The sequence below is a fragment of the Athene cunicularia genome (assembly GCF_003259725.1).
Source record: "Athene cunicularia isolate RWA chromosome 5 unlocalized genomic scaffold, athCun1 chr5_part1, whole genome shotgun sequence".
Taxonomy (NCBI): Eukaryota; Metazoa; Chordata; class Aves; order Strigiformes; family Strigidae; genus Athene; species Athene cunicularia.
The window spans coordinates 34,936,387-34,950,821 of record NW_020799101.1 but is presented as its reverse complement, the minus strand read 5'-3'; the positions used below and the strand labels follow the sequence as shown (position 1 = coordinate 34,950,821).

The window sequence follows — 14,435 nt, the reverse complement described above, 5'->3', positions numbered from 1 at the left end:
AGATGTTAAGGTATAGGTTCTTTGGTCCTCTACAAATTAGTATCCAAGGTCAGGTTAAAATCCTCTGTATATATCCCAAAAGGGCCGTGGGTGGTAGTGTCTAATTAGTTAGATGAGATCATCTGATAGCAGATAGGAAATGGAAGTTGTGAAGTGCCTTTCATCTTCTAACATTTGTCTTTTTAATTGCTGGCCAGCTAGCATTTTATCGTGTGTTACTAAGCCTTTGGAAGCAGGGTTTTTTGAGATGTGGACTAAGTTTATTATAGCAGTATTAGATTTGGATGTACCAGATTCTTCTGCTTGTGTTCTGCTCTGAGTTATCTGGATTGTGTTTCTATATTTAATCACTTTCAGTGTCTGTCTTTATGAATTTGCACAGTCTGCTCTGGAACCCATGTAAACATTTGGGTCTTCAACATCCTGTGGCAAGTTCAGCTTGATTATAATTTGCTCAGAGCGCCACCTCCTTTCACTAGTTCTGAACCTGCCTTCAGCTACTGTCATTTGACCCTTCATTCTTATATTGGGCAAGACAGTGAATAATCTCTATGCAGCTTCACCAAGCCATTCATTTTGTAGACCGTTGTCTTGTTTCCCCCCTCTGCTATAAGTAGCCTCCTTTCCAGACTGAAAAGGCTTGATATATTCAGTTAATTGTGTGGAAAGTGGTCAATACTGGTTTTAAACTTGCCTTTGCCCAAGTTCTTTTTTACTTAGAAGTCTTTTGAGTTTTCTGGGTTGTTTGTTTTTTTTTAAAGGGATAAGGACTAAACCCACACTCAATATTTGAAACACAGGCACAAATTAGTTCTTTATGCTGTCATAACAGTGTTCTGTTTATTTTTCTAACTATTTATTGATCCATATGGAGCACTGAGCGATCCAAATGATCTAAACTGTCATATATCCAGATTTTATTGTGGGTGGCAATTATTAGTTCAGAGTCTGTGATATTCTTTATGGAAATCCAGTGTCCTCATGCCTGCAGACACTCAGGCTTTACTTTATATTAATCTATAATTATTGTTTCTGCTTATTGTACATCACAGTTCTTTAATTCTTCAGTTAGAGCTCATCTTCAGTGTCTGCTGTAACTTTGTATTGTCAGTGGTCTTTGTCATTTAACTACTCATCCCCTTTGTGAGGTAATCTGTGAATATATTGAACAGCATGAACCAATGCAGATTTTCTGCAGTGTTCCTGTGGTGGCTGCCTGCAGTGTGGGAACCACTTAATTTATGACTGTTTCTTAACTACTTTCTCAATGCAGAAATTTTCCTTCTTGTCGCTTGGTTGCTTAGTTTCCTTGAGATTTAAGTGAGGGACTTCTGGAAGCTTTTTGGAATCTCAGAATCTATAATTCAGCTGTCCTTTAGACATGTTGTACTACTTCATACTCTCAATGAAATCCAAGGCAGGACTTGCCTTCACAACAGCCAGGTTGAATCTCTCCCAATATATTGTGTCAAATATTTCTATTCCTTATTACATTGTTTACTATTTTGCACAACATATGTCAATGTGGATCTTTCTTGAGGCTGTCTTTAAATACTGACTGTATTTTTCACACATGATTTCTTTAGGTGCTTTGTCAGCTCAAAGGGAAAGGTTCTGCACCTTCATTAACATCACATATATTTCATGTCACTACTTGTATGTTCACTGCTGCTTTTTACATCATCAGAGACCCTCACAAAACAGGTTAAACTATGGAAACCTCTCTAAACTGTTAAGACAGTGAACACAGACATAAGGATTTTACTTCAGCTTTACTTCATTTCATCAGACGTTCCTTTATATCTGATCATTTGTTGGCCTTCTGGGTTTCTGTGCCCAGTCTTCAAAGAAATAATTTGTAGTGTGTTGTCTTTTCCTCTTTCAGCTGGGAGTCTAGGGGGCATTATGTTCTTATATAAAATTTGTCAGTGTCCCTTCATTTTTCTCTGGGACACCTGATTTTTTTTGTAGGGAACTTCCTTCCCTCCAGGATAATCTCTCTAGTTGAGATAGCTCCAGGTATTCTGAGATGTTGTTTTAGGCTCTTTAGAGCCCATTATTAAACACTGATATGCTAATTGTTTCCTTGATAAGACATTTCTTTCTAGCCTTCTAATATTTACACTTCTATTAAGTAAAAAGCTTTCTAGTTTAACAGTGCTGTCTTAAGATATTGGAGATCAGATTCCTGCTTACCTGCTTAGCATGAAAGAGGAGGGTAGTTTGAGATCATTTATTAAACAAGTAAGGAGAGGTCACTCTTCTGCCTGAAGAGTTGTAAACTCTCAGAGTGTGATGGGAGTAGTCACAAAAATTATTCAGGAACAGAGATTATGGATTTATTTATTTTTTATTTTTTTTTTAGCTTCTGATGGGATGATTCTATGGGGTTTAGCTCTGGCGATTACAGGGGTGCCCTCAATGTTCTTTTGGAGTTTATTACTTTTCCCTCAGCCACATTCTCAAATGGGATGCAAAAACCCCCAGATTTTTCTAAATCCTCCTAGCTTTCTGCCTTAATCATTAGCCTGAATATAAGGGTGGATTTGTTTGGATTTTAGGGTTGTTGGGTTGGACTTTTCTTCAAAAGTTTAGTTGTTTCCTTTGTGTTGTGCTCTAAGTTCAAACCTTAATGTATGGCTCATTTTGAGTCCAAATAATGTTTTTACCCAGTCTGAAAAGTATAGAAGTTCTATGGTCTTGTGACTTTTTTTTAAACTTCGGGAAAAAAAAACTTTATAAGCCTGGTGGCTGGAAGCCTTGGAAGTTTGGAGACCTCGCGGAGTGACAACTATTCTGTCACCATCCCATAGTATGCAGGAGAAGAGTCAAATTAATGAACCAGTCTTAAGCCAGTCTTGTATCTGGAAAAGTGTGGACCACCAACTCTTAAAGGTCTTGCCCTAAATAATGCTGCCATTTGCAATGCTTGCTGAAGTCATTTGTCTGAGGGCTCCATGTTCCCATCTTACAGGGTAAGGGTTTCTGTCAGTAAATCTTCATTTTTGAGAGAGATCTGAAATGAGGTTCTTTAGTACTGATCCTGTTCTAAAGAAAACTTAAGCATTTGAAGAATATTTTTTTGCTTTCACTGTATCCTACAATACAGAATTTAATAGGCATTATGTCAAGAATACACCTTCTACTTTGTTTTGAGCCTGCCACGTGTTTGTCTTATTTGATGGCCTTTAGCTACTGCATTGAAAGATGTTCTGTGCTAATAAGCTGTTTCCCATCTGGCTTTTTCAGTGCTCCCTGTCTTAGTGTTTTAAATACTAAAGTTCTTTATGTGGGATAAATCTGCTATATAGAGGAAAAGGGATAGGACTGCTGGTACTAAAGGTGGAGAGGAGAGATTGGGGCACTCATGTTGGGACCACGGTTTTGCTGCTTAGGGGAAAACAATAAAATTAAAGCAAGTGGTAGGTTTTTAAAAGTAAGGTAGGATGTCTTGCTAAAATGTAGTAGGAGTAGTGCTCCATGATGTAGTTTTTGAGTCCAGTCTTAAGCAATGGTTTTTCTGAATTGCTTACAAATGAATGGAAAAACATATGTACAACTGTGTGAATCTTGGTTTTTATTTTTAATTCTACAATTTTCATACTGTAGATGTTTTGTATTTGGTTAACTGGAATAAAGATTTTATATATATATATATATATATATATATTAAAAATGGACAGTTAAATGCTAAATAAAATGGACAGGGAATGGATTTGCCAATAAATTAAGGGGAGATCTTTTATTTCCATTATTTTTTTTAACCTTTGCTATTTTGATGAAGTTTGCCTTCCTCGAACAGGAATTATTTTTATTTGGCTGCCTTTCTTCAGTTGACAACAGTTGTGGGACCAGTAATTTTTCTCTGGGTGGCAGATGAAATTCATAGTGTGAGATATGGAGCAAAGTCTCATAAATTGCCTTATTGTTTGAATGGCACCCTTTGGTGCAGGTGTACCAAGCTGGTCTGAAAACAAGATCTCTGCCTTTGTTTCTTCCAGGAGGTTTGTTTTTGTTCCCTTCTATTTAGTTTTCCAGAAAGAAAGAAAGAAAAAAATTGAAGTGCTCATCAGTATGTTACTAATGATAAGGCCTCTGGCTAATGTTTAGTGAAGGATAATAATGTCTTGGGTTATTTATGTGGTAGAAACATCTTGTGAATAATTGAACTCTTTTAACTGGTTTTACCAGCTGCATTTAAAGAAAGTTGACTGAATGTTTAGAAAATATAACTATATATCTTTCTCTCAAACAGTGATTTGAGAGATTATGGCATCTGAAGCCCACAATGTTCAAAACCAGAAAGTATTGCATATCGAAGGGCATCCTATTGATCTCTCCAGAAAAAGAATCTCTTCTTCCACTAAAAAGATCATGAAGGAGGTAAGCTGTTTTGTTAGGCGTTTTTTAATGTCCTCTGAAACTGAAGTAAGCATTCAAACAAGCTCATAGTTCTGAGCAGTCTTAACACTAGAAGCACAGCACTACTGGGCATTTCATTTTTAGATGTTGAATAAAACGTTATCTTGAACAGCAATTATATTATGAAAACTATGCATTTTAATAGGCACAGGCAGGCAGTGACTGTACAGATACATGCGTTTTATTATCCATGGGAGCAGTGGGTGCTGATACAGTGCCTGCTTCACTGCAGTGTAGCCAAGGACTGTTTCAGTAGAGGAATTCTATCATTAGAAAGTTCTCACTTACCAAAAGAGCTACATGCACAAGTGAAAGGTGGGGTGGGTGAAATACCTGCACTGAAATAGACCTGTCATCTTGTTACTGTACAGGTTCATCTACTACACTGTCTAGTAACATGTATACTTTCACTGGACTCTTGTTGGTCAGAAGTATTTTCTCATAACCTCTTACCTATGTTACTGGCTGAAGAATAAGGCAGTAGAGTACAAAGGAGACACTAGGGAGATAAACTTGTTGTAACATTGCTTTAGAAAGTGATGAAGATGCCAGTATTCTCTGTCTGCTTGCTTGCTCAAATTATGTTTTAAAACTCATGTGATTTTTATGACACGGTATTAACAAAAAAATAATTATAGCATTGTTTTGCTGATGTGCACAATGTAAATTTTAACAGTATATAAATTTTCAAGTTGAAATGCCTGTAGTATATGAGTGTAGTAACTGTTTATATGAAAATACATATTTCTAACTTGAGCATCTTAGTGCTTTTTAAAATAATTTGTTTACTAATGAAAAAGTAAACCAGAATGTCACAGTTCAACTGTTCTTCATTACACAAAGCTCGAAAACATTGAAGACTGCTGTATTAAAAAAAAATCTTTAGAAATTCGTCTTCAAATCGTGTTGCTTAATTTTCAGAGATTTTGCTAATCTGTGTGGCACGACCCTGAATGAATTTGTGATTCCTCTAGTATATCACTGTTCTATGCAGCCTAGTTGGTGTCAGGATGATTATCTGTTTCATATGAATGAATTCAGGATAATCAAGCTGATGTTGTCTACAGCAGTCTTTATTTTTTTTGTTGTGCTTTGGTGGTGAAATGTTTTGTTGTCACACTTCCCAATATCAGCATCTGCTGTATTGTGGGCCTTTAAATATATGTGATGGACAAGTAATGCAATTTTGCCATCAGATTCCAGTAGGCTTTTTACATTAGCCACGGTTTTTAGTTTGCTAGTAGCTAAAGAATCTCTCTGTCACAATTTCACCCCTTGTCAAAGATAACCAGAGCTGACTGTGGTTCATCTATAGGTCACTGTGAAATGCTTGAATGTTATAGGAAGGTTAATGTAGCTATGCTTTAGTTGCAGAATAGGAAGCATGGGTGGAAGGGAGGGAATCTATGGTAAACTTAGGCCATGGCAAAGCAGGGCTTTTTTGACAAACTGTGGGAGTGTTTTGAACCTTTTTATTAATACAGCTTTTTTTTTCTCTATTTCCTTTCTCCCAGGGTAAGAAATCTCCAAAACAGCTGGCTTCATACACAAACAGGTAGGAGGGCTGTTCTGTGTAAAATCTGAGTTTCAAGTGAGAGGGAGGCAGGGAGGAAGAAGCAGTTTATATCTATTACAACACCCAAGCAGACACAAATGGAAGACAGGTCTTAATTTTACCAATACTTGGTTCTTGTGTCTCCTTCCATAATGATGAGTCTTTGAATCAATAAAAGCGGGAGAAAAATACTGGTGGTAGCTCTTATGATAACCCAAATGTCATGAACATGTATCTTGGGAATAAAATGTTTTTGCAAGTTGACTGCTGAATTCATAATGATATATTTTAATAACACAAAGTATTGCTTAAGTTTAGAGTAACTTTCACTAAAATACTGCTTTATTATTGCAGAATAACAGTTGGAAAAACGGTGGCCAGTCCCCTCTCTCTTTTCAAAGTAGTATATTGTAAAAGAAAAGTTCATTGTTATTCTCCAAAGCCTTGTTACAGAAAGAAACAGTTCCCTAAATCTAGGGGCTGTGACATGGCAAATAAAGAAAATGAACTGGCTTGTGCAGGGAATCTGCCAGCAAAACTGCACGACAGTCGTACACACTTGCTGAATTCTAGTGACTCTGGCTCATCTCAAACAGAAGGCCCCTCATCCAAATATAGTGGATTTTTTTCAGAGGTAAGTAGAGTTTAAAGAAACATTAGTTTAAAATAAAGGTATTCCTAGTAGTTTCTTTATGTGGTTAGCTGTGAAAGTTCTCAGATTAATTTTTCTTAACATATAGACTGCCTCGGGTCTTGTAACTTACAGTCTTTATCTGTCAGTTTATCGTGATACAGTTGCCAGCAGCAGTAGTTCTGCCAGTTTTCCCCAGGTATGTGTCAGCACAGAAGCTCAGATCTGCCAGGCTAGTTTGGGTTAAAATTGTACCAGCACCAAAGGAAAATACTGTTTTGACCTGGTTAGGTTTCATGATCTGGCACAATGTATGGCCACGTACATGTTTATGGAAGTGTGGAAGTGTTAAGTGTATCGATGATAAGCTGGTGAGGTAGGATAGGATGCCAGCTTAGTGTGTGTGAAACTAACTTAAGTGTTTGTAGAAGACTCTTTCTTGCTAAGATTGCTTGATGAAACCTGGTGAATGCTTGCAGGGCTTCTGAAACTGGCTAAAAGGTCACATACATGAAATGGGTCTTGTGACAGTGAAGGCCATTTAAGTCACTTAATGTTGATGTTTCCATTTCTGTCACCATAGATGTTTGTTACCCATTGAGGCCTGCACATGTTTAAAGTGAGGTCTGGCAGGGAATATAAGATTGAAGACTTATCTCCGTGCTGTCTTTTCATGGTACTACAGGCGTGAGCTGCCATGAAGGGAGAGTCCAGAGAGTCCAGTGGGCTGGAGGTGCAAGTCTGTAGCACTCTTTCACTCCGTTGAATTTGATGCTTTCAAGGAAGGAGCAGCAGAATAGCTAGAATAAAGAGGTTGCAGAAAGAGGGTAAAGAAAGAATGGAGAAGATTTATCCTCTGAAAAAGTAAAGACCAGATCACAGGCTGCAGATGTTTAACTGGTTTGAGAGATGTGGGTGGCGCTGCAGTGTTCCTTACAATCCAAGGTCTATTTTAACAAAATACCTAAGCTTCATTCCAAGAACAAACTTTTTCAGAAATTAACCTTTTCTGTCAAAGTTCAGAATAATACAGGTAGTCACTTATGTCTAAATTCTGTCAGCATTAATAAGTGTTTAAGTAAAAAGTCTAAGAGTTGGTGAGAATTACAGGGTGATGTGCATGAATGCTCTATTTAATTATTAAATACTTCTCTTTAGGTGTCTACTAACTTTTGGGTAAAGTAGTCATAATGTATTTGTGCCCCCTTGTAAGGAAATTTGTGTTTTTAAGGCCATTGTTAGCTAAATTTCTAAAATAACTCATCAATGTACAGGTAGGAAAGTATATTTTCATATACTAAATTACTATATTAGAGCAGCTTATTGTGTTGTTGCTGGCTATATGTGATAAACTTCTGTTATATTTTAAAAAATGCACAGGTTTCTCAGGACCATGAAACTATGGCGCAAGTTCTTTTCAGCAGGAATCTGAGGCTGAATGTAGCTTTAACCTTTTGGAGAAGGAGAAGTATAAGTGAACTGGTAGCCTACTTAGTGAGGTAAATGGAGTGTCCTTTTATATTCTTAAAGTGGTAGCAATCCCAAATATGCTGCAGTATTTTTAGAGGTTCCTTAAATGCTGTAACTTTGTTGGACTTCCAGTGTGACTTAATGAATAAGTATATATTTCAACGTGTGTTCTACTAGTAACATTTCTGATTTTATTCTTAATGTTTCTAGGATACAGGATCTTGGAGTAGTAGTAGACTGCCTTCCTGTGCTTACAAACAGGTACAAACAAAAAGCAGGTGGGGGATAAGAATCTATTATAACCACACAGAAGTTCAAGCACCTCTGAAACACCTTGTTTTTTAAGTTTACAGGAAGAAAAACCGTATCTTTCAGTTGGCTGCTGTGTAGATCTCTTGCCTTTAGTGAAATCACTGCTTAAAAGCAAATATGAAGAGTAAGTATCAATTTCAGATGTTTTCAAAACACTATTAGTTCCTGGCAAATGCAGTGCCCTAGAAATTAATGGTGTTTAGTCCTCTGACTCTTGTTCCCTCTGCCCTTTCTCTCAACCCTGTCTTTCCCAGGGAACACCTACCTGAAGGGGAGCTTTGCTGTGAGCCTTTCTCCTTTAACAAAACCGTGGTGCAAAAACTTTTCTGCAAGATTAAGGACCAGAGGGGACTGGCTTTTCCCTTATACAGATTTAGTTTACCCTAAACAATAAAACAGAAGAGCACCAAGGTTTTAATATGCTTTATAACATTAAATCAAGGCAGAGTTTTCAGGCAAAATACCTGAAGACTTTCTATGTTTTCAACAAGAGCTTCAATTTATCACTTTGAAACTGAAAACATAGGCAAGTATTTAAACTTGCCAATTTGTCTAGATTTTTTTTTTTTCTTCCAGAATAGAAAATGTGTTGCTTTCTAAGTTGCTTAACAGTTTGTCTTGACACTTCAGCTGACCTGGAGGCAGGGGAAAAAAGCATAATATGTAAAATATGTTGTTACAGATATGTGATAGTTGGTTTAAACTGGCTTCAGGCTGTCATTAAAAGATGGTGGTCAGAACTATCAGCACATACAGAAAAAGCAGAGGATGGGTGAGTATAATGTTGGGAAATACTTAAATGGGTTCCTGTGGCGTATTCCTTCTGAAAATCTGTTTTAAATTTGAACAGTAGGAGTACACCTTATCTACAAAAGAAAATTATAATTCAAAATTAAAACCTTAAAAACACTTAAGAAGCTCTTCTGTTCTTAAGACACAAGTGGTGTTTGGAACTTCTAAGGATTGTCACATTTTGAGTCTTTTATTGGAGTGTTAATACATATAAAACATGCATTAAAATTAGACTGTATTAAATATGTATTAAAATTAGAGCGTATTAGAGGTTATGCAAATACTTTAGAAGTTGGGTCAAAATTTTTCTGATATTCTGGCAATATTTATCATGTAGACTAAGTATATGCAGTATTATCTCTGTTAAAAAGTCTACTGAAATGTAGTATATATGTTATAAAGTGTTGTTCATTCTTTTTCAGAAATGTTCATATTTTAAAACAACAATTAAGTGTATTATGGGAGCAGGAGAATCATCTTACTCTGGTTCCAGGATATACTGGTAATATAGCAAAGGTAATCCAGTTCCAGCTGTGTTTAGTAATGAACATAGTTGCATCACTTGCAGTATTCCTCTCATTTTATGTTGTTTATGCAAAAATAATGACAGATAAACACCTTTTACTTTCCATTACTGCTCAAATATATCACACAATTCTTACAGAAATCTGAAGTGGATTCCCTGTGCTAATAGTAGTGTAGTTTAGAATGCTAACAATTAAATTTTTTATGCTCTTTTTCTTTGTAGAGAAAGCATCTCTTTAATAATAAAATAGCTAATAGTAAGAATCCTTAAAGTTGATGTAAAAAAAAGCCCAGATGAGTAGATGGATTGTGAAAGGACAGGTGTGTTCTCTGAAATCTGCTGTACCTGTTAAAGCAGTGTGGAGCCCAGCAATGTTGTTAGCATTTGCACATGACGTGACTGGGGCAAGTGACAACATACATTCTAAACATTCTAAAGCTTATTGCTGGCCTAATGCTTAGAAAATGAGTTTGTGGAGAGCAGAAGAGTGTCTCCATCTGAAGTGAATCCTTGTTTGCCTTTCTTGGTACACTGGGGTATCACTAATGTAATGAGGGTGTCTGATAAATGCATGGTTGGCTGCTCATGATACTCATCTCTAAATACATGGCTTTCTGAGGTTGGGCACCAAGAGTTAGACTGAGTAAGAAACTTCTCCACACAGAGGTAGACAGAACAGATAGACAGAAGGGACTTAAAGCAGACACTTGGCTATGTGCAGGATTTGCGTGAGTTTGAGAATAACTTGGAGATTGCCTGCTTTACTGACATTTGAAGGAGCTTTGTGGAATCTATAATTCTATGGCTACAGAATTTGTCACTTCGATATATCAAGTTCTTTCTTGTTCTTCTGGGACTACTGTGCACCTCTGACTTCAATTTTGATGTCTCTACAAGGATAATTACAAACTTCTTGCAGAGTTTGTCAGCAGGGGTGTAGAGGAACTGAGTTCTAACTCCCAACTGGTAGAGCATTGGGAGCTTGTAACATAGGCTGCCTAGTTCTTCTGGTAGATCAACATAGCAGTTATAGCCAGTGTCAGTTTGTTTCTCTAGGATTCTTAATATACTTCTTAATGTATATTAGGATAGACTGTAACCAAGGCCACCCGAACAAGTCATGAGCAAAAATGCAATACAAGAATGCTGGAGGGATGGGGTCAAGGAATATCACTCTTAATCATATTTCAAATACATGATCTCATCATGATGTTTTTCTATACATTCAGGGAGCAGTGGTAAAACAGACTAAATCTATGAGTTTGGAAACCTAATCCCACTGCTCTTGCTGTTTTTTTGGTACATAAAGCAATACTATTGAAAGATCTTGAATCTTGAAGTAATCTTGAAGATAACTTGTTCTGAAATTTAACCTAAACATAATTATTCTTGTATTATGGTCCTGATCGGTTACCCTGCCTCAGACATACAGTCAACATTACAGCTATAAGTAATGTGACAAACACTTTCTCCTCTTTTTTTTTTTCTTTCTAGGATGTAAATGCTTATTTATTACAGCTTCACTGACATGATTGGGAAACTACGTGTGCTTATGTGGTAAAACAATCCCATAAAGTATCCCTGAAATATGTACTATTTTCAAAAGCCTTTTGAGAAATACTGGCAGAAGAGAACTGAACTGTCAAGCTGTTTAATGAAACCACTAACAAAATCCTAACAATCTACTTCACATTGAAGTGGAAAAATGTCTAGTAGGAGCAACTTTTACTTCAGTGAGGTGAAAGTGCACTATGAAAACTGTATGCCTTTGCTGCATTTGGGATTCATTCAGTTACAAGGTATTCATTTAAATGCTACTGTATTTTACTACATTGCATAAAAGAAGATGAATTATACTGTCATGAAGACAAGACAGCGGAACCAGTTATAAGGAACCAACAAAAGCAATCAGCATTAAGAGCTTTTAAATGTTTCTTTCACAAGAGGACTCCAGAATGCACAACTATCTTCCAATTACATTAAGAAAACCTTTGGAATATTCAGTTACTTCTATGTTTTAGTCAAATTATTAAAGACAGTTTTTGTTTGCACTATTGAGAAACTATACAGCAAAGATGCCTTAATTACTAGTGTTTCAAAAAGCCAATGTGTTAAGATGCAAATAGCTGTTATGTTCAGATTGTGATGAAAAACTACAAAATTCAGGGTTTCACATTGTGTAGTTAATGAAACATTGCACATATACAAAGATTCATGTATGAAAAATATAAATACCTGAAGTTAAGCTTGGATAAACAGTTATTGCAAATGTCAGCAGAATGGTGAATTTATGTCTAACAAATGTTTTTATATTGTATGTGGATTTCTAACACAGTAATCTTGTTCTGTATCATTTAAACTACATGCAAATAAGTAAATATATTAAATGTATCTACTGTTTTTCTTTTCAAATTCATAAAACCAATTTCTAGAATAATCTCTTTCACAGTACTTTTTATCATAGATATTTATGTCTATTGTTTGAAATGTTTACAGCCAGATGAGGCCATGTTATTCAAATCGCACGCTTTTTATACTACCTCCTTTAAGAAACTGACAAAGAGCTTTTGCAGAATTAATCAAGTTCTAACCTGATCAGTGATGGCAAATGGATACCAACAATAGCGTTGAAATTACAGCTGTAAACTTTTACTGCCCTGTTGCTATCCTGTACTATTTCAATGTAAAAGCTATAGCTTAATAGCTCTGAGGGAGTTTGGATTTTAGGCTTGCTATTGCCTCTTTTTTATTTTGTGATTAGAAAGCATGGTTTTCCAGTTAAAACTTGTGAAGTGCCAGCTGTTCACTTAAAACATAAATCTACATGCACAGCATGTATCACCAACTTCTCTACTTCCTTAAACTTAAGTACTTACAAGGGTTGTTAAGCATATGCACTTTTATTGACGTGCAGAAGAGGAGTCTTTTGATAGCCCTGAGTGGTTTTTGCTTTACAGATTAAATAAATGAAATTTAAACTCTTGTAGTGGTCACCAGCTTTAGGCCTTCGTTTGCTTCATTTTGTATTGAATTTACATATCATTATTGCTGACTTCTGAAGGCCAACTAGGAAATCCATCATCAGAACTCGGTGCTTTTGGTTATTTGAATATTCTTTAAACCACCAAAGGCTTTGCGCTTCCCAGGGCCATCAGCTGCAGGGAAAAGTTTCTGGGACATCCCAAAACAGAACTCTGTGGGACAATCTCAAGATATGCACATAGCCAAATTCTTTTTGGTAGAATTGTTATGTACCATTAGAGGTTTCACATTCAAAAGAGTTTTAGATAGAACTTGCAACTTTTTATATGTTCTTGCTGTCAAATTTAAAAGAACTCAGTATGACGATGTTCTTTTATTACTCTACTGTTCTGTTGAGCACTTCAATGTAAAAGTAACATAAAGACTAGCTTCATGATTTGGGTAGCAGTTGCTGAAACTCTTAGACTGTTCCTCAAGGAGAATACTGTAAAGGTGATGGAAACTCAGATCTTCTTTTCTCCTGTTTTTTTTAAAAGACCAAATGGTCTGGTAATACAAAAAGTAGTCATTGTAATTGATTTAAAGTGAAATACTCTAGTATTCAAAAATCCAGCTTCACTGTAGATGTAAATACATGGTCTTATAATGTAAATCCATGGCCACATGCAGAATTCCAAACCGTTACTGTGGATGGTGCTTTTGTTCTAGTGTCGAGGTAAGATTGACTTCAGGATTGTTACTGAGAAATACCTAATAAAATAATGCATTATTTTTAACTGCCAAAAGTTGTATTTCAACAACATCAATAATACAGTATTAAACATTAAGTCATTAGTATCTGTGCCTTTAATTTTTTTTTTTCTGTTTTCAGGCAGCTACTAGACTGTAAGAATGGGATTCTGGTGTCTCTCCATTATGAAATGATTTTTGTCATGAGCTTAACTCGTTTAAACTAATCACGCTCATGTTCAGGATCAGCTTGTATGTTCTTTAGTTCTCAAATGGGTAGGAATTAGTTTTACTGTAATAGAATGTATATGTACGATATCTGCTCAGAGGTGACATGAGTAAAATGTCTTAATAGCTGTGTAACTCTGGGAAATCCATATAGTTGTGTCAATCTAAAAATTAAGTTTATGAACAATCATGTCCATAAATGCTAATATTAGCAATACTTTCTGAAAATGCTGTTTCTAGGATGTGGCAAAAGATGCAGGCAGAATTAATTCTTTATCCTGTATGTTTTTGGGATGCAGGAACACGTATGTACTTGAGGATGAAGGATGCCCCTGCAGAACTGCTGTTGATGTTATACCACTTGATATGAAATTAACATCTTTGAAAAATTTGTCTTTTGCCTCAGTGTTCCTGAGAGTACTTGAGGCTGTTTTGCTGAAAGGGTTTTTATGACTATGACTTACTATGTAGGACTATGACTTACATAGTTCTATGAAGAACTATGACTTACCCATCCCCTAAACTGAAATTAAAGAAGATGCCTGACAAACTACCTCTTTCTGAAGAGCTAAAAACCCCTCCATTATTCTGTTAATGTAAGAATTGAAGCTTAGGTATTGCTGATAGCTTGCTGAAGAGTGGCGATGGATTAATTGGGTACAAAGAAGTTAGCATGTCTTAATGATTATGTATAGTTCCATTTTAAAGGAGTTACACCTCTTTCTTATTAAAGAGAGAACTCTACAGTGAAACACTTGTATCACACAGGTACTGCAGTTCCAGGCTAC

At 36.1% G+C, this 14,435-nt stretch overlaps 1 protein-coding gene across 1 annotated transcript; it reads left to right on the top strand.

The window, feature by feature from the left end:
- The first annotated feature begins 4,252 nt into the window (after positions 1–4,252).
- KATNBL1 (katanin regulatory subunit B1 like 1) lies at positions 4,253–14,092 on the top strand. Its single transcript, XM_026849849.1, has 9 exons — positions 4,253–4,383; positions 5,937–5,977; positions 6,332–6,611; positions 7,989–8,107; positions 8,289–8,339; positions 8,425–8,514; positions 9,073–9,162; positions 9,605–9,698; positions 11,203–14,092. The coding sequence occupies exons 1-9, from the start codon at positions 4,270–4,272 to the stop codon at positions 11,233–11,235; spliced, it is 912 nt and encodes a 303-aa protein (XP_026705650.1). The 5' UTR covers positions 4,253–4,269; the 3' UTR covers positions 11,236–14,092.
- Positions 14,093–14,435: the final 343 nt, after the last annotated feature.

Excerpts from the sequence above, each read along its gene's own strand:
- KATNBL1 (XM_026849849.1), top strand. The coding sequence starts at position 4,270 with ATGGCATCTGAAGCCCACAATGTTCAAAACCAGAAAGTATTGCATATC. Across the intron at positions 4,384-5,936 it reads CTAAAAAGATCATGAAGGAG|GGTAAGAAATCTCCAAAACA; the intron begins GTAAGCTGTTTT and ends CCTTTCTCCCAG. Across the intron at positions 8,340-8,424 it reads CTTCCTGTGCTTACAAACAG|TTTACAGGAAGAAAAACCGT; the intron begins GTACAAACAAAA and ends TTGTTTTTTAAG.